The 24235-nt window shown below is 46.9% G+C and overlaps 1 protein-coding gene across 1 annotated transcript; it reads right to left on the bottom strand.

Moving 5' to 3' along the window:
- Nucleotides 1–313: 313 nt before the first annotated feature.
- On the bottom strand, nucleotides 314–23070 carry PLA2G2C (phospholipase A2 group IIC). Its single transcript, XM_049772516.1, has 5 exons — nucleotides 23007–23070; nucleotides 11172–11316; nucleotides 9348–9372; nucleotides 8250–8328; nucleotides 314–480 (listed from the first exon to the last, which is right to left on the bottom strand). Exons 1-5 carry the CDS (start codon nucleotides 23068–23070, stop codon nucleotides 314–316), a joined length of 480 nt encoding a protein of 159 aa, XP_049628473.1.
- Nucleotides 23071–24235: the final 1165 nt, after the last annotated feature.

The following is a 24235-nucleotide window of genomic DNA, read 5'->3' as shown; positions in this document are numbered from 1 at the left end:
GGACACATATTTGGATAGGTGAGACATTTCCCTGAATTGCCAGCTTGTTTCCCAGCATGCCCTATTCTCAGAATGCAGCATCTATTTTTCTCTGTTTATGGTGCAGGGATTTTGTCTTTTCATGTTGTTGATCTCTAGCCCCAACTTCCCCCTCTCTAGTGATGAGTAACAAAGGAGCGCCCTAGGCCTGGAGAAGAAGTGAGAGCTACAGGAACCAGAAACTATTGGAGATGGGAGAAATTTTAAAATCTTTCTCACAAGAGGTCTCCAGAGTAGGGGCTGGCCAACAGATGACAGGTGACCTATGGCTTCTCTAGCACTGGAACCGCTTGGAACCACAATAGGGACGGCGGGAGAACTGGGTGAAGCTTCTCTTGTAGGTGAGCAAGTTCTCTCTGAAGCAATACACGGACTGCTTATCACACTCGCAGGCCCTCAGCCCACAAAGGCAGCCGGTGTTGGAGCTGAAGGCACATTTACCTGGGGAGAGATACCGGATCATGAATAACGCCTGGGCCACCACTGGAGTCTGGCTCTAAGATTTACTAGAATGAGGCACTTGCTGCAATGAGGTGAAGGGCTGAAATAGTGAAAAAAGAAAGGAATAAAACTGGAAGAGCCGAGAGCTAACTAGACAGGAATCTGGTTCATGCCTTGCCTCTCTCTGAACCAGGTTTCATTCTGGCAACACACAGCTTCTCATAAATCATTGGGTGCAATCCTAGAGGCTCCCAGCATTACAAAATGTGGCCTTAGAAACCCCTACATTGCCAGACCCCTAGCATTGCAAACTGGGACAGGTGAGATCTAGAACATTGCCAATGGTGACCCTGGAGACCCCCAGCATTGCCAGGTATGTCCCCAGATGTTGGATTACTGGTTCCACCCTAGTGAATATTCATACTCTGCCCTAAGGTGTGATCTGGCCATTATTAGGTTATTAGGTTATTCCCTACTTGGTATTTCTCTCCCACCCTAGGGTGTGGCCTGGTTCTTGTGAATAAAAGCAGGGGTCAGAGGAAGGCAGGTCCTCATTCTTCAGTCTTCCTCCACTAAGCTTCATTCTTTCTTAGGAGCAAGCTTGTGTGATGAGATTCCTGGCTTGAGTGCTGGATTTCCTGAACCCGTTCTTGTACCTTTTCACTATGTGGATTGTTTCCTGCATCAACGTTGGTTTTCAGACTGGCATCTCACCAGATCCTCATTTTAAAGCCTGGGGTTCCGATTATACCAAGAAATCCCAGCATTACCCTGGAGAATCCAGCCCTGCCAGTGTTAACCCCTGGTGGTTCTAGGCACCACAGGATGCAAGCAACATCACACCATAAACCTAGTACAGAACCACAGCCCCTGCACTCAAATAAGTGAAACTGGGTCCTTTTCCCTCATTCCCAGGCCCTTACCCATCCTCATATGAAAGAGTCACACATAGCAGTCAGAGAGGCTGTATGGGGAGAGGCTGGACCACACAGCACGACCCACTCAGAACTGTCTGCTCACCATGTCTCTCTCAGGCCTAGTAGTTGCCTTGCCAGCCTGCTTGGGCCTTGCCAACTTACCACATTTAGCAGGGAATTCTGGATGCCATTGATCCTTCTGGTCACCCACACTCTCATACTGGGACTGCCAGGCTATTAGCAGCACATAGCTCCTAGCCCTTTGCTCTCCACAGCCAGCCCCAAGCACACCATGCTGCCACCTCAGCAATTCGGCAGTGAATAGTCATATTCTGTCCTCTTGAGTCTTGCCCCACCCACCTACTCCAGCCAACACCCAGCTTGTCATAGCAGATTCTTCCATGAACCTCCTTTTTTTTTTGTTTCTTCTTATATTAGGGGTCACCCCAACATTGCTGAGTGACCCGACTCAACTCCTGGTAAGGCTCCTGACTAGAAATACTTAAGGCCACTAGGTACCCCAATGGTAAACAACACCTTAATATTGGAGTGGGGTCTCCCCAACACAACTTAGTGGCTCTGGAGCCTGACAGTTTGGTGCTTCATCCCAGCAATGCAGTGCATCTCAGGGGCTATGGATGTTATCTTTGGTGGTGCTGAGAGTGAGGACGGGGTCCATGTAGTGCTGGGGGCCATAGGGCCAAACTCGAGGCCTTGTATCTGTAAAGCTTGTGCTGCAACTCCTCAAGCTTTCTTCCCCCACTCAACTGGGACCATGTGAGGAGGAACAGCACCATATTCTCGCTCTTTCTTGAAGCCCTGTGTTGGTTTCCACTCTCTGGAGGAGATGGCCCAGATTCTTGATGCAGGCCCCATAGCAGACTTGTGCCCGGCCCTGGCCAACTTCTCCATCTTCTCTACTGGCCATGCCCAGCTTTCCCTGCCTCAGGTATTACTCTGTCCTGTTCCAGGCAGGGTCTTTGCTCTTCTCTCCTCTAAAACACTTCTCTTCAAGGGCTTCAAGTGGCCTGCATCATTCCATTCTTTGGCTCTTGGTCAAATCTCTCACTGACTATCTGATCTAAGGTTCTTTTCCTTTTTTTTAAGAGAGATAGCTTTTGAGCAGGGAAGGAGACAATCTGATCTAAAGTTCTTTCTAGGTAAAGCATTTGCCTTGCATGCAGCTGATCCCAGATCAGTCCCTGATTCCCTGGCACAGCCTACTTGCCCCCCCCTTCCCAAATCCCACTAGGGGTAACTCCTGGCACAGAGCCAGGAATAGCTCTAAGTATCACCAGATGTAACTGAAACATCCCCTCTCCCACATTAAGCAAGTAAACCAAGTTCTCTCTCCAGCCACCCTTCCTCAGGCGTCCCTTATTTTACTAGCATTTCCCTTTGCATGATCTCATATTTTCCTATCTAATTGCTTGTGTCTCCTCTATGGAGTGTAAATTCTGTCAGACTGTGGATTTTTCTTGTTCATCAGGATCACAGAAGCATCTAAAACAGGAAGAGCACATGGTAGGACCTCAATGTCCTTCAATACCGGATGGATGGAAATGGAAACTAGTATGCTGAGTGAAATAAGTCAGAGGGAGAGAGATAGACACAGAATAGTCTCACTCATCCATAGGATTTAGGAAAAAATAAAAGACATTATTGTAATAACACCCAGAGACAACAGAGATGAGGGCTGGAAAGACTATATGAAGCTTACCACAAAGAGTGGTGAGTGCGATTAGAGAAATAACCACCCTAACAAGTATCATGACAGTGGTAGTGAGAGAAGTAGAATGCTGTCTCAATACCTTGGTGGTGGAAAGATTGCACTGGTGAAGGGGATTATTCTTTTTTTATAACCGAAACTCAACTACAAACATATTTGTGATCCTGGTGCTTAAATAAAAATATTATTAAAAACAAGAAAATTCATTTTAAAACTTAATTAATTAAAAATTAAATTTTAATTTAAATCAAAAATAAAATTTCAAAATTAATTTAAAATAATTTTGAATTAATTTATAAACAAACAAACAAATGCCGGGATGGAAACCTTTCCTGGCTTCTGGGAAAGTGTCCGCCCTTCAAGAGTGTTATCACTAGGTGGCGCTCTTGAACCTAGACGTCAGGGCTCCTCTTTGAGAGCCTATGTGCTTTGCCTGTGAGCCTGCCCGTCTGTCTAAGGCACAATGTCCCCTTCTTAGATGGATTGACTCCAGCCCAGTTCCACTCTCCTTGGAGGTGATGGCGTGAGGATGGGAGGCGACCAAACTTCCTGGGGTTTTGACTTGAGTTAAATCAACCTCAGCCTCCTCATTTACAAAGCAGTGATGCAAATAAAAGCCTCAAAAGCCAGCAGGTGCAGGAGTCCTTGAGAGGCTTCTCTATTGTTTGCTTAGCACAGACTGTGATATGGGGGAAAAGCAGTGTGGTGGGTGATGAGGAGGGAGCCTGCACTCGACAATCAGGAGAAACATTGCACCCTCTGAAGTTGGCCGGGTGCTGGCTAGAATGTCTATTTGTTTGCCTCCCTCCCTTTCTCTCCTGAGTCCACATTTTCTCTGAACGCTGTTCGCCCACATCTCCTTGGTGACTTGATTCCTTAAGACACGTTGACACCCACCCCCCTCCGCTCCAGCTGCACCGTCCACTCACCCTCAGGAAATGTGTTGGGGTGTTCAGGCCTCTAGCCTCAGTTCCTGCTATTCCTGGAGCCTGAAGCACCTTTGGCCTCCCACTCCCCCCTCACCATCTGTGAAGATCTTACACCATCCATCAAGCCCCAGATCCCCAACTCTCTCCTTTTGCATCTCTTTCCCCTGTTGACCCCAGAGCCTCATCTGGGGTTTATCAGGACTCACTAGCTTCTGAGAAGGGTTCTGTCAGGGTCAGGACCTGACCACCCCATTTACTTAACCAGAGGGGCTGACCCATGTGTGGTCACAGCTTCTACCTCTCTAGAGACCCATAAGGCTTTATGGTCTTTATGCCTTGAAGTCCGCCACCCCTCCTTTTTCTCTGATTCCTCTTTAAATTCTGCTTTTGTTTTGTTTTATTTTAAGGCCACACCCAGAGATGCCCAGGGTTATTCCTAGTTCTGAACTCAGTATTTACACCTGACTGTGCTTGAAGGACCATATGGGATGCCGGGAATCAAACCTGGGTTAGGCGTATGCAACACAAGCTTGACCTAACTCTCTAACCTCCATTTCTGTTCCTTTTATCATTGTCTTTCCCTTCTCTTCTTCCTTCCTCTCACCTCACTCCTCCTTTCTTGCTTTGTTTTTGGTCCTTTTCTTTTTTTTTTCTTTTTTTTTTTTGGGGTTTTTGGGCCACACCCAGCAGTGCTCAGGGGTTACTCCTGGCTGTCTGTTCAGAAATAGCTCCTGGCAGACACGGGGGACCATATGGGACACCAGGATTCGAACCAACCACCTTAGGTCCTGGATCAGCTGCTTGCAAGGCAAACACCGCTGTGCTATCTCTCCGGGCCCTTTGGTCTTTTTCAATGTGGAGTTATCTCCTGCCAATCAGTGCTCCTCAGGTTGCTGACCCCATCAACAAGTCTCCTGGGCTGATATGGAGGTGTGGAAAAGAAGATCAAGGCCTGAGAAAAAGCCATCTTTGAAAACCTGCCTAACTCCAGACCCATCTCTTCTACTTTGCAAATGGAGAAACTAAAACAGAAAGGAAGATCTGGACTGTTTTTGAGCGTTCTTTCTCCTTCCCCGAAAGTCTCTTCTATGAGGACACCAAGGAAGAAGGCTGTTCCATGCACCCCACCTGCCTAAATTTAGCCTCCAACTTGGACTCTGAGGCCTCTCATGGGTTTAAGCATCATCCTTAAAGAGCTGAATCTCTGGTTCTCATCCCCCTGCCCCCTAATCCCGAGTCACAACTCTGCCTTGATCTCCTGATTCCTGCCTGCCTGATGTAGCCAGCATTGGAGAATTAATATGCAGCTCAAAAACAAAAGGCTCAGGCCAACTATCCCCCATCTGGGCAAGTCCAACAGACAACAAGATTCTCTGGCTGTTGGAATTTTGCTTCCCATTTTATCCTGTCTCCCCCATTCGCAAGTCCTTTCATTCACCTTCGAACAGACCTAGCAGCTGATGCTTCCCTCCACTTCTTCAGCCCCATCCCAAGGAGGTCCATGTCCTCCACTGCTCAGGAAACAGCCCACCAGGCTCCCTGCTCACTTTCTCTCCAGAGGGCTCCATAAAGCATATTGTGAACATATGCTCCTCTCATGCTTAGGAAGGGACCCCATGACCAAAAGGAAGGCAGCCCAGTCTTAGTCCACTCCCCCACCTACTCTGCTCTGGTGCATCAATTCTGCCTTCCACTGCCTTCCTGTACCCTCTTCTCCCACCCTGTATGGCACTGAAGCCTCTGGCCCAGATACCATCTCCTGAGACTGGTCTTCCTCTGTTACCCCTATCCCCCATTCTTCTTGTGTGTCCATTTCTGGGAGGGGTCCTTGGCAGGTAAAAAAAGGATTGCCTCAGGGGCAGAAAGGGGATTGATTCAAGGATTGAGGGAGATTTAGCAAGGGAGAAGGCAGAGAGCTGGCAGGATGGAGGTAGAAGAAACATGTTAAGATGACAGGGCAGCTGGAATAGGCTGCTTAAAGGTTAGCCTACATGGCTAGGGCCTTGAATAAAACTTCATGTCTCCTGAAACCTGACTGTCTGTGGATCATTTCCTCACCACCACCCTAAGATGCGCCAACTGGAAGGAAGAAGTTGAAGGCCTGTGACCTGGACCGACAGAGAAAGGCCTCATCTTCCATCCATCTTACCATCATCCACAATTATCCAGGACTCCATAATTAATATCTTATTCTACATTCTTCCATACCTAAAGCAGCCTCCTTCCCCTCTCTACTTTATAGCTTGCTCCTAACCTAAATGTAGCTTAATTTATGGCCTATTGGAGTCTGTCTTGCACCCTACACACCAGTTCCTTCTTAGCAATGGAGCTGTTTACCACAGCTGATCCTCCACCCCAGACATGCAGCAAATGCTCATTTCCTAGGAATCTCTAGTCCCCTAGAAACAGTAAAGGCTCTGCCCCTGTGCAGCCTGGCATGGGGTTATTCAAGGAGTCAGGGAGGCAGCTCTCCTTCCAGATGTGCTGTTTGCAGGTGTTAGGGGCTTAGGTAAGTGGCTTCTCTTTCCTATGCCTGTTTGTTCCCTTGCAAAATGGGCTGGAGATGGTGCCTGCAAGGCAACACTGTGCCTCTCCTGTTCATTCTCTCTCCAAGCAGATACTGAGTTCTTCATATGCTCCTGACTTCTTGTAAGGAACTGGGGAAGCAGATCTGAGCATGCCAACCCCAGACTGCATTGCCTAAGAGTCCCCATCTCTGTAGACTCTCTGGGAATCAGCACCCCAAATCGGACACCTGCTTTCTACTCTCACCCATTGGACTCATATTCTATATGCTTGGGGACAGAATGGGCATGTAAACAAACGCACACTTAAAGGAGATCACTTCAGATGGAGATAACAGTTCAGGGGAAAAAAGGGAAGGTGGGAAGAGAGAAAGACTTTTGCACAGTGTCTACTCTAGGTTTGTGCCACTGTTTTCACCTCCCACCCTCTTGAAGGCAGCTGGAGAAGCCAGCAGGGTAAAGGGAATAGTGGAACCTGCTGGTTGGAACCCTGCTAAGCCTCCCACACCCAGTGCCACCCCAGCAACACATGCATGGGTATGTGGGTACAGTGGGGGTGTCACCGCTGGCTGATCTCAAAGTCCCTCACAAATGCCACATACTTATGTAAGCCCCCTCAAAGTGGGAATCACAACCTCAATGATTGCCTGAGGGCAGTGATTACCTCCCCCATCCGGGGCTCAGCTTCCAGATTCTTCTCTACACTGATCTCTTGGGACCTTTAGAGACAGAAATGGACCCGTTGCCTTTCTCCTCTCCTCCTGCTCTCTGAATGCACCCCAGCAGCCACTAGTTGCTAGGCAACCTGGGACGGGGCTTGGGTGCAAGATTTCAGAACTCTCAGTGGGTTAACCCTTGCAGGAAGGGTAGGTCTTGGCCACACTGTGTCACAGCAATGAGAGGGCAGAGGGGGCAGCAGAAAGACCCTTGACTCTCTGAGGGATTCACAACCTTAGCCAGGGGAGAGGCACTGCAAAGGTATTGGAGTTGCTTGAAAGAAATTCCCCCATCACAATAAAGAAAATAAAACAGGTTCTTTCTCACCAAGGCTCTGTCTCTGTGCCTCCCAGGGTTCCTGCTCTGTAGGGCAACTTGCTCTATTCACACCCACACCCCGATCGTCTCAGATCATGCCTGAGGTGTTGGGGGCCACACTCTTGTGTGGACTCTTATTCTTTTGAGCATTCTCATCCTTCGTCCTTTTCCTTGAATAGCCTCCATGGCAAACTTTCTGCCTCACCTGTTTATCGCAATCATGGATCTCCCATGTTGCCTATACAGTATTCACCATGCAGCCACCCTTGACAAACATTTGTACAACTCTAAGACAACTGAGCTGCCTTGTAGACACATGAAAGATCTAAGGAGGGATGTTTCCAAGAGCAACTGTTGTCAAGCGAAGCTGAAAGGCTGGAGTTTGCCTTAAGGCAATACCTATTTACTAAGCACCTACTATACCCCAAGACTGGATGAGCCTTGGGGAGATTGGGGGCACAGGCAGGAGAGACCAGAGGATAGAATCAGAATTCCAGCTCTGGATTTCTGAAGGACTACTTCCCATCTTGAACACTTGTGGGGAGAAATTCATTTCTGATTTCTTGGGTCACTTGTGAAGAGACAGCTTGACAGAAAGGTCTAGCTTTAAGGCATTTCCCTCCAGGCAACTCACAGAGCACAGAGCCATTGGTCACGTAGAAATGGTAGCTGTTTAGCATAGGTTGGCAGCCTCCCTGCTTCAGCTTCTCATAGCAGCAATCATGGGCTAAGCAGCACCTGGGACAAGATAGGAGATATGGACTTGACCTGGAGTTGGACTCTGGGGAAATAAAGTGGGGAGGGGGGAGCACTTAGGTGGGAGTCCCTCTTCTGGGTAAGAAGGCAGGGAAGGAAGTAATCCCTGATAGAGTTAAAGATAACAGTAAGGGGGTTTAGTGTCTGGAGTGATAGCATAGTGGGCTGGGCATTGCCTGGCCCAGGTTTGATCCCCGGCACCCTATATGGTACCTTGTGCCTGCCAAAAGTATTTCTGAGCACAGAGCCAGATGTAACCCCTGAGCATCACTGAGACTGGTCCTAAAAACTAACAACAACAACAAAAAGATAACACTATAGCCTGGAGCTATAGCTCAGCTGTAGGGAAGGGGTTTGCCTTGTACATGGACAAGCCAGGACAAACCTGAGTTCTATCCCCAGTCTCCCATATGCCCCCCCCCCCCCGAGCTTGCAGAGCCAGGAGTAACCCCTGAGCGTCACTAGATGCGCTCCCCACGAAAAGATAAGACTGAAGGGTTTGAGAGGAAGAAAATAAGGTTAAGTTTCTTGCCTTTCACCTGACTGACCCCAAAGCTCTGAGAATAGAACCAGAAATTATCCTGAGCACTGCCTGGTGTGGCCTAACCTTTCCCCACCAAAAAAAAATAGAACTAAGATCTCATTATCACTTTCTTTCTTCTTTGCTCCTCACAGACCCTTGCAAGTGAGAACTGTCCCCACTCTGTAAGGTGAGAAATGAGATTCAGAAAGGGAACTTGGCCAAATGAAATACATCTAGGATGCTGACCAAGGTCCTTTCATTCATTCATGACTTTTCACTGAGTACCACTGTAAGTCTCAGAGATTGGGTTGCAATATCACATACAGCTTTGCTTCTGCAGTGCTCAGTGTGTGTGTGTGTGTGTGTGTGTGTGTGTGTGTGTGTGTGTGTGTGTGTGTGTGTGTGTGTGTGTGTGTAAGACAGGAAATTGAGAGATGGTCTCAGCTCATTTCCTTGGCTTGGGGATGCAGGAGACTGGCTATTAAGATGAAAAAACGAGGGGAAAAAAATCACTGGCTAATGCCCTAGGCAGATGATTCTTCTCCTGTCTCCTACCCTATCCACACCCCATCTCTTATCTGCCTGTTCCCTTCCATTGACAGAAAAAACTGCTCAGTTGTTTGTACCCTTGGAAAGAGAAATTGTGGGACATTGAGGGAAGACCCAGAATGTGAACAAGCAAGTTGTTTGTTGTTTTTTTTAGATTATACCTGGTTCTGGCTTAGAGGTTATTCCTGGCTTTATGATCACTCCTGGAAGCCTCAGGGGACCATAAGAGAAGCCAAGGATCAAGCACGAGTCAGCCATGTGCAGGAAGAGTGCCTTATCCTCTATACTATCGCCCTTGCCCCCAAACAGGAAAATTCTTGCTCCATTCCTGACCTTGCCGCTTAAAGACTAAATGTTGGGGGTGTTTCATGGGCCCCTCACTGTCTTCACCTGTAATAGAAGAATAAGCACTCCGTGGGTCATTATGAGGATAAAAGTAAGGCCCCCTGCAGTCACCAATCTTGGTATCAGCAGTAATGAGGGTGTTGGAAGTATCATTTTCCCTCCAGGCCTCTGAGGTCCTTAGACTGGAATGTTCCACAGTCTCCTGAGCCCTGTTAGGAGGAATCAAGCTCCAGGAGTGATATTTAAGCTGCTCTATCTGGCTGACTTACCGACGTTAGTGACAAGGTGATGGGTGGCATTCTCTAATGCACAGATGAAAGGGCCCACAAATAACCCTGCTTTCTTCATGGTCCACCCCAGATGCCACTATCCTCCATTAATTCAAGAACCCTGTATTCTCCCAACCTCCCTTGAACATGATAAGGCTGGCGGCCAGGTTGGCACCATGTGACCCCATCCAGATTGGACATTTATTTTCCAAGCCAGGCAACTCAGATTCTCTGTCCTGGAGCCTCCTTGCATTTGGACCAGGAGACATCGAGTCAATTTGGTGGTGTGTGTAATTAATGTTCCACTTGGCAAGCTGAGAAAAGGGCGCATTTGCCACAGCGTTTAAAAACTGGAAAGGTTTCCAGCACTTAGGACTGGACTGAGTGCAGAATTGTTGAGGCCTACTGTTAAAAGAAAACATAGTACCCCTTGTTTTAAATTAAGAATTTAGGGGTACAGAGCCAGAGCGATGGCACAGCAGTAGGGCATTTGCCTTGCATGCAACTGACCCAGGATGGACCACAGTTTGATCCCCAAATGGTCCCCCAAGCCAGAAGTGATTTCTGAGTGCATAGCCAGGAGTAACCCCAAAGTGTCATCAGGTGTGGCCAAACAAAAACTGTTAAAAAAATTTAGGGGTATGTGTGGAAGTAGGCTCCACAGTCAGAGGTACATGCTTAGTAAGTATGGGATCTAAGTTTGGACCTAGGCACCACCTGGCACCATGAAACACTTCTGGATGTGGCCCTGATGGCTTGAACAGTGAATAGTCTGGCCAGGTTGGCTGAGTATGAGCCAAGTGTCCTGGACCCTTGACCACTGTTTGGGAAGCCCCAAAACTCCAAAAATGGAATTTCCAGATGGTGACAGTAATAGCCAAGCAGTAAGTCTACATGTGACTCTAGGAAAGCCACTGCACAAGCATACTGCCAACTGCTATGCTAGCTCTGCATTGCCCACTCTCTTACCACCTTTCCACTTTTGCCAGCCCTCACTGGCAGTGTTTTGGACACCTGCATGCAAGAGTCCTCACATCCTCTCTAACTTTGGGTCCAAATCCAGTGCAAAGGGGTGGCCTGTGTCAATGGGACACCTGGGTGACTTTTCACTCACTTGTCAGTGTTATCCACTGGGGTCCCTCTGCCCCCAAGTCCACAGTAGCAGCCGTATCCATAATAGGAGAAGAAGGCGCTGCGCCCCGTCACCTGTTTGACCATCCGCTGAAACTGCCAGAAGCTGCCATGGCAGTGACCCAGCACTGCCAAAGAGAAAACACAGAAGAGGACAGGGTGCCCTGGCACCCCAACTGAGAGCACAATCAACGCCTACACAGCTGAGGTCTTCCGTCTCTTCAGCAGAGGTCTGAGGGTTCTATTTACTCTGAACCTTGAGTGACCCATTCTGGGGCAAAGATGAATAGGTCACAAATCACAAAGTACTGACCAGAACAGAACAGGTAAACAGATCTGCTCAGGTTGCTTGAAAAGGAACTGGGGCATAAAGATAATTAGTAAATGTTCATATGGAACTTAAAACTAATTGTAATAATTACTGACTGTACCAATTATTGTACCTGTTGACAACCATTGTATATGTTAAATAATACCCTTTGTGAGTAGCATATAAAAACTTTGGGTGAACTGTATTCAGAGCTCAACCCTTTTAGGTGATATCCTGGTCCAGTCAGGAGGAGAGAGGGTGAGAAGAAAACAGGAACTTTAGTGGTAGGAAATGGGCACTGGTGAAGGGTATTTGGATATTGTATGATTGAAACTCAATCATGAACAACTTTGTAACTGTGTATCTCATGGTGATTCAATTAAAGAATTTATTATATGAAAAAAATATAAATTGAGGGTTTTTTCCTCTTCTCTTTCCAAGTACAAATCTGTTTCTTGGTGAGATTTCTGTGACACTTGCAGGATAGGAACTCAGTTTCTATGATACTTAGGACAATATGGCCCATGCTATAGCTGACAAGAGAAAAGAACAGCCATCCTAGACAAAGACCACTTTTGGAGCCCAAGATAAACCTAGGAGCGTGTTCTCTACAAATACTATCAGGGTTTTACCAGCTCATACGAGAGACCAGATTTATCAGGGATAAGAGAAAGTGTCTCCATTCATGGAGCCAGCAATTTTTACTTCTACAGAACCCAAGAAAGCAGGGCAGGGTGGAGGTGGGAAATACATAAATACAGGGATATTTGCTGCAATATTATTTATAATATCAACAAATGGGGAACTCCCACCTGTGCACCAACAGGGGATAATCACTGACTGATGCCTTGTAAACATCCCGCCTCTACCAGCAGTATCTCTAGGCAATGAATTTGGAGTAGGTGGAGAAATAAAAACAACATGAATTTAGCTTACTATCATGCTGTCTGATTTTTTCTTTTGTAATGAACACAATTTCCTTCTCTATTATAGTGTCTTAAGTGTGTGTGTGTGTGTGTGTGTGTGTGTGTGTGTGTGTGTGTGTGTGTGTGTGATGAAATCTAGACAGATGTATGCCAAACTTTTAGGAGTAGCTATATTTGGTGGAAGCAAAGGATTGAGGTCTGGAAGAATGTCAGGAGCTGTACCATTTTATTCTACACTTACTTATTTCACTTTTTATATGAGCATATATTAATTTTGCAATGAACTGAAAATCAAAGATGAAACTTGAGGAAGGAAATCAGAGAGGAGAGTTTCAGGAAATTCCCCAAGAGCCTTCCCATCTCACTTTGGTTTGGGGAGTAGGCCCTGGAGAGAGGTTAGAGTTGCAAGCTATGCTCTTCTCCAGAGCATCTCAGGAGCAACCAATAGTATAGCCTGCATATGTTTCACTAACATGTCCTCAGCACTGTCCCCATCATCAGTTGGTAAGTTTCATCATTAAGGGGAAAAAGGAATCCTGTTTTTGTCATGTTGACCTAGGAAACCAACAGTTGTTCCTACAGCGTTGAAAATCTTACTCCAGGAATTATACCCAAGATCCAGCACAACTTCCAAACAGGTTTGTGGCCATGATGCAAAGAATTCAGTGGGAATGTAAGCATTTCCCCATATTACATAGTTATTCCAGAAGTCACCTGTACATGTGACAAATTATAGACAATGAGCATCCAAAGGAAAAAGAAGGCCCCTCACATGTGTCTGCATGTGCATGTATGGTATCAAATGGCAGTCAAGTGCCCTCTCTTCCCAGATGGTTAGCAACCTTGGCTTTTAGAAAGCTTTCTGTGATCCCAAGACTTCGACCAGCTCAGTTTAACAAAACAACAACAACAAAAAAGCAGGAAGACAATAGGGGGAATCCCTGGGTGCTCCAAAGAGGTCAGGAGAGGTGACATCCTGAGGTTGTCCCCTTTCCCTTCATCACTTACAGATGATGATTACCAGGAGTTCGAGGGTCTTCATTGCCATGAGACAGGGGTTCGAGCACCACACTCACAGCCTCCTCTGCTTGTGGGGTCAATTAGCAGAACAACTGTTTGGGGGAGAAATGCTCAGAGTGAGGCAAGGCCATGTGGGTGGGAAACCCCCAGCTGTAGTATCAGTCTGGAAAGCCGGAGAGAAGTCAGAGTTCAATCTGTACTCTTTCTGTGTTTAGACTTTAGTACATAATTAATACACAATTAAAAAGTATCCTTTTTTTTTTCAAAAGGTTTAAGTATGGTAGTTGTTAATCATTTTTGCTTTGGAGGGGAAACTGGAGAGATGGTATAGCTTACCCTGCATGTGGGTGACCTTGTTTCAATCCCTTAGTGTTCCATATGGTTCCCGGAAGTTCACCAGTGGTGATCTTTTAAATATAGAGCCAGGTGTAGCCTGGAGCACCACTGAGTGTCCCCCGCCACAAAAATATAGGGGGCATGATGGCCCCCTAAGCCATATTTCCACCCAGGGAAATTGGGTCTAGAGCAAGGGTCATTGTAGGAAATAACCCAAACAAAACTGAGAGTGAAATATGGGTGTCCAAATAGCAATCTGTCTTGTCAAACCGAGAGTATATACCTGCCAGACTACAGTTTTTATTGAGTACAGGGACCACCCCTGGGCAGGAGAGTAAGGATAGAAGGCCTATGCTGAGCTAGTTCTGCCCAGTTTGTTTGAAACATTCTTTTTTTTTTTTTTTTTTGAAAACACCCATAATATACCCTTGGCTCATCACAAATTTAATTGCAAGTGAAAAACTCCAAAGTAGTAGTGGATTAAACATGATAGAAATTTATTTCCCTTTTGCAAAAACTTAGAGCTTACGTAAACTAATCAGGTCTAATATATTCCCTCCATAAACATTATTTTCTGTATAAATATCTATTTTATTTTATGTATGATTGATATATTCTAAATCAGGAAAAAAAAATCTCTGTTTTGAGTAAAACCAAGTTGTAGCCAAACAAATACAAAGAAACCAGGGATGATCTTTGTTTTGGGTGGAACCAAGTTGTAAACTGTAAACCGACAGTGAGGTGGTGTGTGTGTGTGTGTGTGTGTGTGTGTGTGTGTGTGTGTGTGTGTGTGTGTGTGTGTTAATTAGGGCCAAAGAGATACTTAGTAGGAAGGACACCTGCCTTGCATGAGTCTAACCCAGGTTTGGTCTCCTTGCCCTTGTGATTTCTGAGTGCAGAGCCTATAGTAAACCCCGAGCTGAGTATGGCCCCCAAAACAAAAGTTATGTTAAATAATTAATTTTTTGGCAACCTTATTCAGTAACCACCACCTCCCTTATTTTGTGGTACTGAGGATAGAACCCAGTACATCCATCATACATGCAAACCAAGTATTCTACAGCTGAGCCCCATTCGCAGACCTCATTCATCCTCCCCACCCCCCTTTTATTTTGGGGAGTACACATTTCCTTGACTGGTTCACAATGGAAATCCAGCTCAGGAAAGACTGACCCTTTGGGCTGGTAGGCAACCTCCCTCCCATTCCACATCTCCTCCCATGTCTCCTTTCCTTGCTCCCAGATTTGTATTCATCAACTGAGCATCTCTGCTTCCTCTTCTCTACAGTGAGACTGAAAGTACATGTTAGTCATTTCAAGTATTTATTAAGAAATGACTAAACACCAGGAGCTGTTTTTTATTAAAACCTTCACGGTTTACTTCATCCTCAACACCTCCAGAGACTAATGTTATTTTAGAGACGGAGAAACACAACAGGACCTAGAGAGCTGGAACAATTTCCTCATGCTCATGGTGTGACCTCCTCCCCCAGATCTCCGAGTCTTTTTTATTTGTTTATTTGTTTTTGTGTCAAACCCAGCAATGCTTAGGGATTACTCCTGGCTCTGCACTCAGCAGTCCTTTCTAGTGGTGCTCAAAAGACCATATGGGATGGCTGATTTCAAACCTAGGTGGGCTGCATGCAAGACAAGCTCCCTATCAGAGGGACTATCACTCCGGCTTCAGTTCCCCCAGCCTTATACAAGTTAAACTTCTCAGTGCCATGCAGGGTGGGCTCAACAGAGCCTCTTGGTTCTGCTGGTGGCAACCACCTCAGACACTCTTGCTGTCGGGGTAGAGGGTGGACACAGAGCCCCTATGATCACATGCAACCACATTGCTCAACCACTCTCTTTTTTGTTGTTGTGATTCTGGGGTCAATAAGGCTCCAAACCATGGTGTTCAGCAAGCCAAACAGTGCCAGAGCTTGAAGTTGGGGTCCTGTGCATGCCAGACCTGTGCTCCTGCCCCTGTTTCTCCCCTAAACTAGCAACAACACTCTTTAACCACAGTTAATCTTTCTACACCCTGCCCTGACTTTAGCTGGTTTTGATCAACTCATGCTTAGAGCATGATATTGGCTGAGCTAGGGAATGTGGCTGAGGTAGGTAGAATTTTGACTCCCTTGATATCTTGTGATAAAGTTTCCCAGGAAAACTTTAGGACAGTCATCTGCAAGTGGGCCTAGGAGTGTTCAGTTCCCTCGTCTATTAACTATTTTGGCCGCTGGCAAAATTCTGGTGGTGATTGCCTGCCTGGAGGCCTTCATCAGGCCTGGTCCCAGTCAATCTCCTTCTGAAATGCTGCTGCTTCTGCTACTAATGAGTTCCCATCTCTACAGGCTGGCAATGCCAAGGCAGTCCATGAGGAAAACTCTCATATCTTTCAGACACGCAGAGGTGAGTCTTTGGAGAAACAGAAGGGGTTTGGGGTGACAGAGAAGTCTCACAGATGTCTAATAGGAATTGATTCAGACCAGGGCTTCTCTAATAGGCAAGATCCTGGGCCTTGGAGGACTGCGGGCTAGCAGGGAAACCAAAAGCCCACTGTGAGCAGAAATGGTGTTTGTTTGACCACTGTTTCCTGGATGCTTGACACAGTCCTTGCAGATCATATCAGCAGGGACAGACTCCAGCTGCCCTGATTCTCTCCTTCCCTGAGAAGTACACTGGATGAGGGTGCTGTGAGAATCTGGCCCTTCCCTTGGAGGGGTATAGAATCCCCTAGCCACCGCCTGACTGGAGTGATGATTTAAAGAAACATTCCTGGCCTTCCTCAGGACAACTCTTCCCTATGAGGATTCTCCCAACTTAGAGCCATGAAGGTCAGTGTCTGGTAAAGGCTGTATCACCACCCTAAATGTGGCACCTGCATACCAGGGCTCCAGGAAACCTAGGGTATGGCAGAAAGAATGTTGGATTTGGAGTTAGGGGCAAGAGTTGGAGTCTTGCCTTGTCATATGATATCTTGGTGGATCTTTGACTAGTTGTTGGTTCTCTCTGAACCTTGGTTTCCTCCACTACCCAAATGGGGAGTGAGACTCCCCTGATGACTTTGTTGTGATGAGAAGTAAACTGGCAAATTCTGTCTGGGGAAGGCCTCAGTTTAAGAAAGCCCACTGATGGGGCCAGAGAGATAGTACAGTATACAAGAAGCTTAGCTTGCAGGCAGCCGATTTTGATCTACAACATCCCATATGGTCACCTGAATATCACTCATTCTTGAGTGCAGAACCAGGAGTAACCCCTAAGCATCACCATGTGTGCTCTCCCCCCAAAATGAGTGTTGCAGGGTGGTCTCAGATAAAACATAATGCTAGGAGAAGCAAACTCCAGGCTGGGAGAGCTTACACAAAGGAGGTTGCTGAAGTCTTGAGGAGCTGTGACTAGTCAACTAGTCAAAGATTCACCCAGATACCACACAGAGGCAATTTACTTAAGCAGAAAGAAATCTGGTCTTGAGCCCATCCCCAAGGGAGGTCATTTAACTTCTAGTCAGATATCCTTGCAGACATTTCCCATTGACAGCTTGCTGGATCTCTCTGTAGACAAGCCAACTTGGAACCAACACCAGCATCCATTGAATTATCATTTGCTGAACACTTACCACAAAGCAGGCACTGACTAAACCAAGTGAGAACTTAAATATAGGCAAGTTTCTGTCCACGAAGATCTTCTGCCACAGTGAAGGAGATGTGCTCTGTCAGACAAAGACAACATGGTACGGTACTGGATAGTTAACCTCTCCAAGCCCTCAGAGTATGCCAGATCTAGTACCAAAACCTTTTTATGCATGGTCTCATCTCACCCTCACCACAATCCTGTTCTTGCCATATTTATACTACAGGGAGAAGAAAAGGCTGAGGCCCAGAGATATTAAATCAGTTCCCCAGGGTCATCTATAAGCATAGCAATGGGGCCAGGATTCAAACTGAAGCTTTGCCTTAGAGAGGTCACCACGCTTGCAACCCCAGGACCCACACAATAGGTAGGAACAAAGTAATGCTGGGATAGGAGACTCTAAGGTACATGATGGATGTTGAAATCAGCCATAAAAATTCTCTGCCTTTCATTAACAAAAAGCCCTGGTGTTCAGGGCTTTTCTATGGCATGGGGTCAATGCTAGTCAGGGGAGAGAGTCATCCAAATAAGGGGTGCTGGTACGAGAAAGGAAGGCAGAAATGTACCACATGGGGCATATTCTACTGCACCAAATGGAAGCAGAAAAAGCATTTAGACGTGGGAAAGGCCTTTATGGAAAATACACCTTGGAACATCAATGAGTTTGGGGGAACTTTCAGGAAGAGAACAGAGTGGGATGGGCATGAACACATGCTGGACATGAAAAGGCCAAGAGAGAGCTGGGAAGTGGAGAGAGCATGGAAGGAAGGAAGGAAGGAAGGAAGGAAGGAAGGAAGGAAGGAAGGAAGGAAGGAAGGAAGGAAGGAAGGAAGGAAGGAAGGAAGGAAGGAAGGAAGGAAGGAAGGAAGGAAGGAAGGAAGGAAGGAAGGAAGGAAGGAAGGAAGGAAGGAAGGAAGAGCCACCACTCTGCCAGCAGGCTGGGTCGTTGATGATGTTTCCTGAGATTCCATTTGCAAGCTGCTTGACTTTTCCAGGTAGGCTCTAGAACTAATCAGATCTGCCTGGCTTCCCTCAGCCTCCTTCTGCCTTCTGTGTGTTCTAAGACCAGGGCACCAGGGAAACAAAGGTGTAGGTGTTGAAAATGAAGCAGGGCCTGGTGCATTCCATGTGGGCATACAAATGCACACTGAAGGATTGAGGAGGCAATTTGATTTTCTAAAGGATTGCATAATCCCTATTAAAATAGCTGATGAAGAACCTACTTTAATCTTTTGGGTGGGTGTTGAAGGGCTGAAGAGCAGTACTTAGATATTTCTGACAAGATCATTTACAAGAAATAGGCCACTGAGCACAGAGCTGCCAAACCACCATCTCCTGAACCCCCTTGAGGCTTCAGTGGCCTCTGAGTATACAGATAACAGAGGGGCAACCTTGGGGGGAGTAGGTGTCTGTCCAGTCCAGGCTTTCACCAGCAGCTCCTATCGGTCAGGAGTCTCTGAGGCAGGCAAAGACATCCCATGGATTCTGCTCTTCCTTCCCAACTCTGAGAGGTCATCATGTCCAATCTGCTCTTCAACCCTTGGCTTAAAGTGTAAACCGAATTTACAGTTGGGATGTGATGGGAAATAACCTTCTTTGTAACTACACGTGTACAGTTTCTCGGCAAACTGAACATCTTTAAGCTTTGAGGAACAGCATTGTGTTCCTCTATCAATATCCTTCTGTCCATGTGTCCAGGACAGACAAGATAGCAGATTGCAACAGTGCTAAGTAACTGACTCCTAATTCTTCCTTCTGATAGTGCTTGAAGATCTGCAAATAACCTTTTTGGGGCATGCAGATACTAACCCATTCATCTGCAAGCTCTGAAAAGCTAGCAAGGTGCTTGGCAGACAATGCCTAGGCAAAGCTTTCTGGGAAGCTATCCTTACTCCACCTTGGAAGAAAGCTTTCATTCTCTAAGTTGGTACCAGAAAGCTAAATGGAAAAGGCTGAGTTAAGAATCTTCGGGACAATGAGGTCAGCAGAAACAAAGGCCTGAAGTTTGAGAGTGTGAGAATGTGAGAATGTATTCTTTTGAGGCTCAATGGCAGGAAGTGGGGCATCAGGCAATGGTGAAAGAACAGTCTGTCCTGGACAGAATCCAAACACACAACCAGGGACCTCCCACTCAAATAGGGGGAAAAGACAAGTAGGAGAGCAAGTAGACATTTATCAAACCTAAGGGCAGAGAGCTCCAAGTGTTTCCAAGTGATGGCTTTTATGATCTCTCTGAAGAAGGAGGAAGTTATCTTCTCAGTGGGAGTATGGGGGAGAGAAGACAAAGTTTGAAATAGCCATCTATGAGAAAGAAGACAGAGTTGGGGAAGGTGGAAGGATTTTTATACAGAGTTGGGGAGTGTCCAGCTGAAATAGGTGATCACGTATTTCCATGATTCCACCCGTGTCTGGTCAAGCTTTCTTCAGTATCTGAGTATAGAGTGGCTGGTAGGTGGGTGGTGGTGTTACACCCAGTGGTGGTTGGAGAGAGAGCAGAACAAAGAGGGAGCAGATCTTGTGAAAGAACAGCTGGGATGTGGATATTCGGCCATGAAAAAGGAGAAGAACGGGTAGACAGACAGGCAAGGAGAGAGGAAAGAGGGGAGTGCGCTGGGCATTTCCTGGTGTTGAACCTTCAACTGCGAGCACTGTGACTAGGAGCAGGAGGTTGACAGGGAAATCAAGTCAGGTGTTTCAAGAGGGGTGCATTGAAACAGACAAGGAAACAAATGGTTCCAAACTTAAATAGATCCCCTAAAAGCAGCCATCCAGGTTCGGGATGCCTAGGAATCTCTTAAAAATCAAAGGCACTAAGATACTGTCCAAGTCAGAACTAAGGCCAGAGTTGGGAGGTAAGGGGGGGACTGCTCCTGCTTCCGGCCTCCCAAACCCCCAGGCCCTCTAGTTGGAGGGGATGGTGGCCAGTGGGGTGAAGTGGGGGCAGCTGGGGTCCTGGAAAGGTTCCAGATCCCACCTCATTGCCTCCACACAATCCCCAACCCCCACTCACCAAGCCAGGGCAGGTCGGTTCCGGTCAGGCAGGAAGCACGTGGCCCCCCACGATTTGGTTGCCCCGGAGACCTGGGCTGTTTACCAGCAGGAATGAGCAGCGCAGAGAAGGCAGCGGATGGAGCAAGCGGCCAGGTGAGAGCTGCCCTGGCTAGGGCCTCCCTCTCCTCCTTGTTAGGGTCTTTCACTCTGGAGGCTAAATCTGAGCCCTCCAGCAGGGCCTCTCACAGGTCTTCCTGCCCAAGACCTAGGGATATTTCCCCTGAAAGCAGATCGGCCTTGAAAGAAAAGTGGCCACTCCCTAAGGCAAAGCCAGGCAAGCCAGAGCTATGGGCTAGAACACAATTAGGGACTTCCAGGCTGTGCTGAAAGCATTGGGTCATGCCCCTATTGTGGGGTACAGATAGACCTAGGCATAGGCCCAGAGGGACTGTAAGGTGTCCCAAACACAGAAAAAGACAGGAATCCAGAATTAAGCTCCCCAAAGACCCTTCCACCCTGTCACCTGAGTATACTCTTCTGCTAGAAGCTCTTTTTTATTTCTCTTCCTCCTGACTTTTAACTTTATTTCCTTCTAGAACATTCTGTATTTGGAAATAATTAAGCTTTCCCCCTCCCACAACACCCCTTCCCCTGCTGTTGGAATCATTCCCAATCTCGCTTGCAAAGCTTTGCTCACTCTGTGGCTTTGTGGCCCAGTTTCTTCAACTCCCCCTTTCAAATCATTAGTCCTGGGTAGAACTGGGACTCAGACCAACATTTTCCTGATTCTAAGACCAACTTCCAACTTTTGTTGGTTCTTCTGAGTATTTTTTATCCAGAAGGCTTCACAAGGAGTGGATTTGCAGGGATAGGAACTAATGGATAAACATTTGTAAAAGGCCAATTCAGATGTATGTGTCCTTGGTCTATATTAGCAGATGGTAGTGGGCGATTATAGTTAACTGCCTTCATTGGGATTCCGAATGACATAGGGTGGTCTGACCCTGGGGGATGCAGAAACATGACTTTAGCATCTACCCAATTTTTTCCTCCTTTCTAACTCAGTTGCCGAATCTTATGTAATGGGCACCTGCCCCGTTGTCGACTCCCTGGAAACAGTGATCTGTGTTTGTTTCCTGGCTCCTAGCAGGCTTCTGAGGTGCAGCTCACATGTTTAAGTAAACAGACCACTTGCCTATGGAGCTGGCAGCTTGATAGATGCCTACGCACAGACCTTGTCAAATCACTTTATGGTTGAGAGGCTGCCAAGGCCCGAAGGTGGTGAAAGGGGCCGAGCAGGGATTCTGGAGGGTTAAGAAGGCTGCAAAGTCCTTTCCAGAAAGGGAGCAGACAAAGGTTAAGACCCTAAGGGAGGACCAGGATGATGTGGTGCCGTTGGCCCCAGTCCCTAAACACCTGTGTCCACCCCTTCCCCTGTCCAGTGGTCGGTGCAGGAGGAGTCTGTGATGCCTGCCAGAGCAGATGGTCCCCGCACTCAGGAGGAGGCAGCGGGTTATGAAAGGAGGTTCGATGGAACGCTTTTACCTGAAGGAGGTGTTAGTCTCTAAATAACCGCGAGTGGGCTCTGAAAAATTAGTCATAATTGAGGTTTTTCTCTGAGTGAGCTTGCAGTCATGTTATCTTATGACCAGAGTGTCTTTACTATGACACCCCGAGCATGGATAATTATATAGCACCACAAGGTATGGAAAGTGCCTGCACAGACTCCAGTGCGGGAGTTAAAAATAATCCCGCAGAGAGGCCGGAAAGAACACATGACTTTCCTCATCAAAGTTGTTAAGGAAGAGGTTTCTAAGTTACCAAACTTACTGACAGTGAAGCCTTCCTGAGGCAAGTGTGGGAGGTGGAAGGCAAGCCTGGCATGATTTTGTAGAAGCTGTGGCAAATTAATAACCATTCTTCAAGGGGGCTGGGGGTGTGGAGGCTGGACAGGGAGGGGGAGTTGGTTGGCTGATGAAGGGAGCTTGCTTGGGGCAGGATTGCAGGCCAATTATGACCTTCTCAAACCATCCTGAGTTTATAGGACAGAACTTTTTCAGGGAAAGTTAGAGCTTGACTCAAATAAAAAGAAAGGGGCCCTAAAAACGTATATAGACACACCTTATATTCCTGGCTGGGGAAAAAATCCTGCCCATTCCTGTGGATATATATATATATGTACATATATATTAGGTATATATAATATATATCACTAGGTGTGAGAAAGTTGTAAAGTGGGGAAAAGAGTGGAATGTCTGGGCAAGGGAGCCTACCCCAGCCTTTCCAAGACCAGGAGCTGTATAAGTCGGCCTCAAGACCTGAGAGGACAACTGGTTTTTATCTCTATGCACTTGTGGTTCCGGTTTTAGTGTGAGGGCCAGGGCCAGGGGTAAAGAGTGTCTGTCCATACAGTGTCTGTTAGAGGACAGAATTGAGGGGCTCCAGCCGTCCTTCAGGACTTCGAGGGGCAAGAAGCCTGCTGTTAGTGAGTGTGAGGTATATAGAAGGACCAGAATAGGGCAAGAGAAAGGAAGAAGCTTTTATAGCACATTTTTTTCTTTCCTTATATGCTGGGAATGATGAACTAGGTGCCCACCCAAGGATGTGGGGCTCACCGATGGCTGAAAACCAGGTGGCAATGCGTGCCCATGTATTTGGATGACGCTTTTCAGTTGTCATGTTTCTGCGAGATCTGATGCCTATGTGGTGCTCATTTGTGCTTGGGGAAGCATCCCTGACTGCAGTCTCTGTGCATCTTCAGGTATATTGCCCACAAGGTTCTCTCACTTCAGCCATCGTACTCTCAGGGTTTGTTATCTCAGCTATGGGTTCTCTCAAGGATTGTCACCGCAGCTGTTGTTCTCTCAGGGATTGTCACCACAACTCTTGTTCTCTCAGAGATTGTCGCCACAGCTGTTGTTCTCTCAGGGATTGTCACTTCAGCTGTTCTCTCAGGGATTGCCACCTCTGCTGTGGTTCTCTCAGGGATTGTCATGTCAGCTGTAGTTCAGTTAGGGTTTGTCACCTCAGCTGTTGTTTTTGCAGGGATTGTCACCACAGATGTTGTTCTCTCAGGGATTCTCACCTAAATTCTAGTGCTGTCAGGGATTGTCACCTAAACTGTGGTGCTCTTAGAGCTAGTGCACCACAGTTGTGTTGCTCACCAGGGATTGTGTGCCTCAGTTGTGCTTGCACACGTGGTTGTGACCCAGGAACTTTAAACACCATCAAGGACAGAGATTCACAAAGGACAAAATGGGGAAAAGCTTGGAATCTCCTAGTGAGACTTTAGGACCTGAAATTATAGAAAGCATTTTAAACAAACTGGAAACCTAAAAGCATTTTAAAAAATGGATGAAGTACAAAACCCCACTGTCTTCACTTGGCACCAATCCCAGTTCTTCTGGCCTTTTCTTCATGATTTCATTTACCGTCTTCATGCTAGAGAGACATTTACATCCTGCCTTCAAGGTCCTGGAACTAATTTTCAAATTGTGAAGAAAAGGATTGTACCAGAAAAGTAGGTTGATTGCTCCCAGCCATAGACATATGGCTAAGCTTGTGGCAGAGCCTGAAATAGAAGCCACTTCTTAGGACATCACATAGCATGTCCTTTGCACTCAAACGTGGTGCTTCGTGGGGTCTAAAAGGCATTAGGAATGACCAGAAGATATGTGGGGGATGCGAGCTGAAGGAGATCTGAGCAGAGAAGAGCAGTGGTCCCAGGATGCAGAATTCAAAGAGAAACAGCTGTGACTGTGCTATGTCCTGAGAGAAATGTCACTGAACACTGAGAGAAGAAGGTGGGGTGGTGACCATGGTGATGAAGGCACTACTGAGACAC

Source organism: Suncus etruscus, chromosome 4 (genome assembly GCF_024139225.1).
Source record: "Suncus etruscus isolate mSunEtr1 chromosome 4, mSunEtr1.pri.cur, whole genome shotgun sequence".
NCBI classification, from domain to species: Eukaryota; Metazoa; Chordata; class Mammalia; order Eulipotyphla; family Soricidae; genus Suncus; species Suncus etruscus.
Note: the sequence above shows the minus strand (reverse complement) of the source record. Positions and strands in the feature narration are given on the sequence as shown.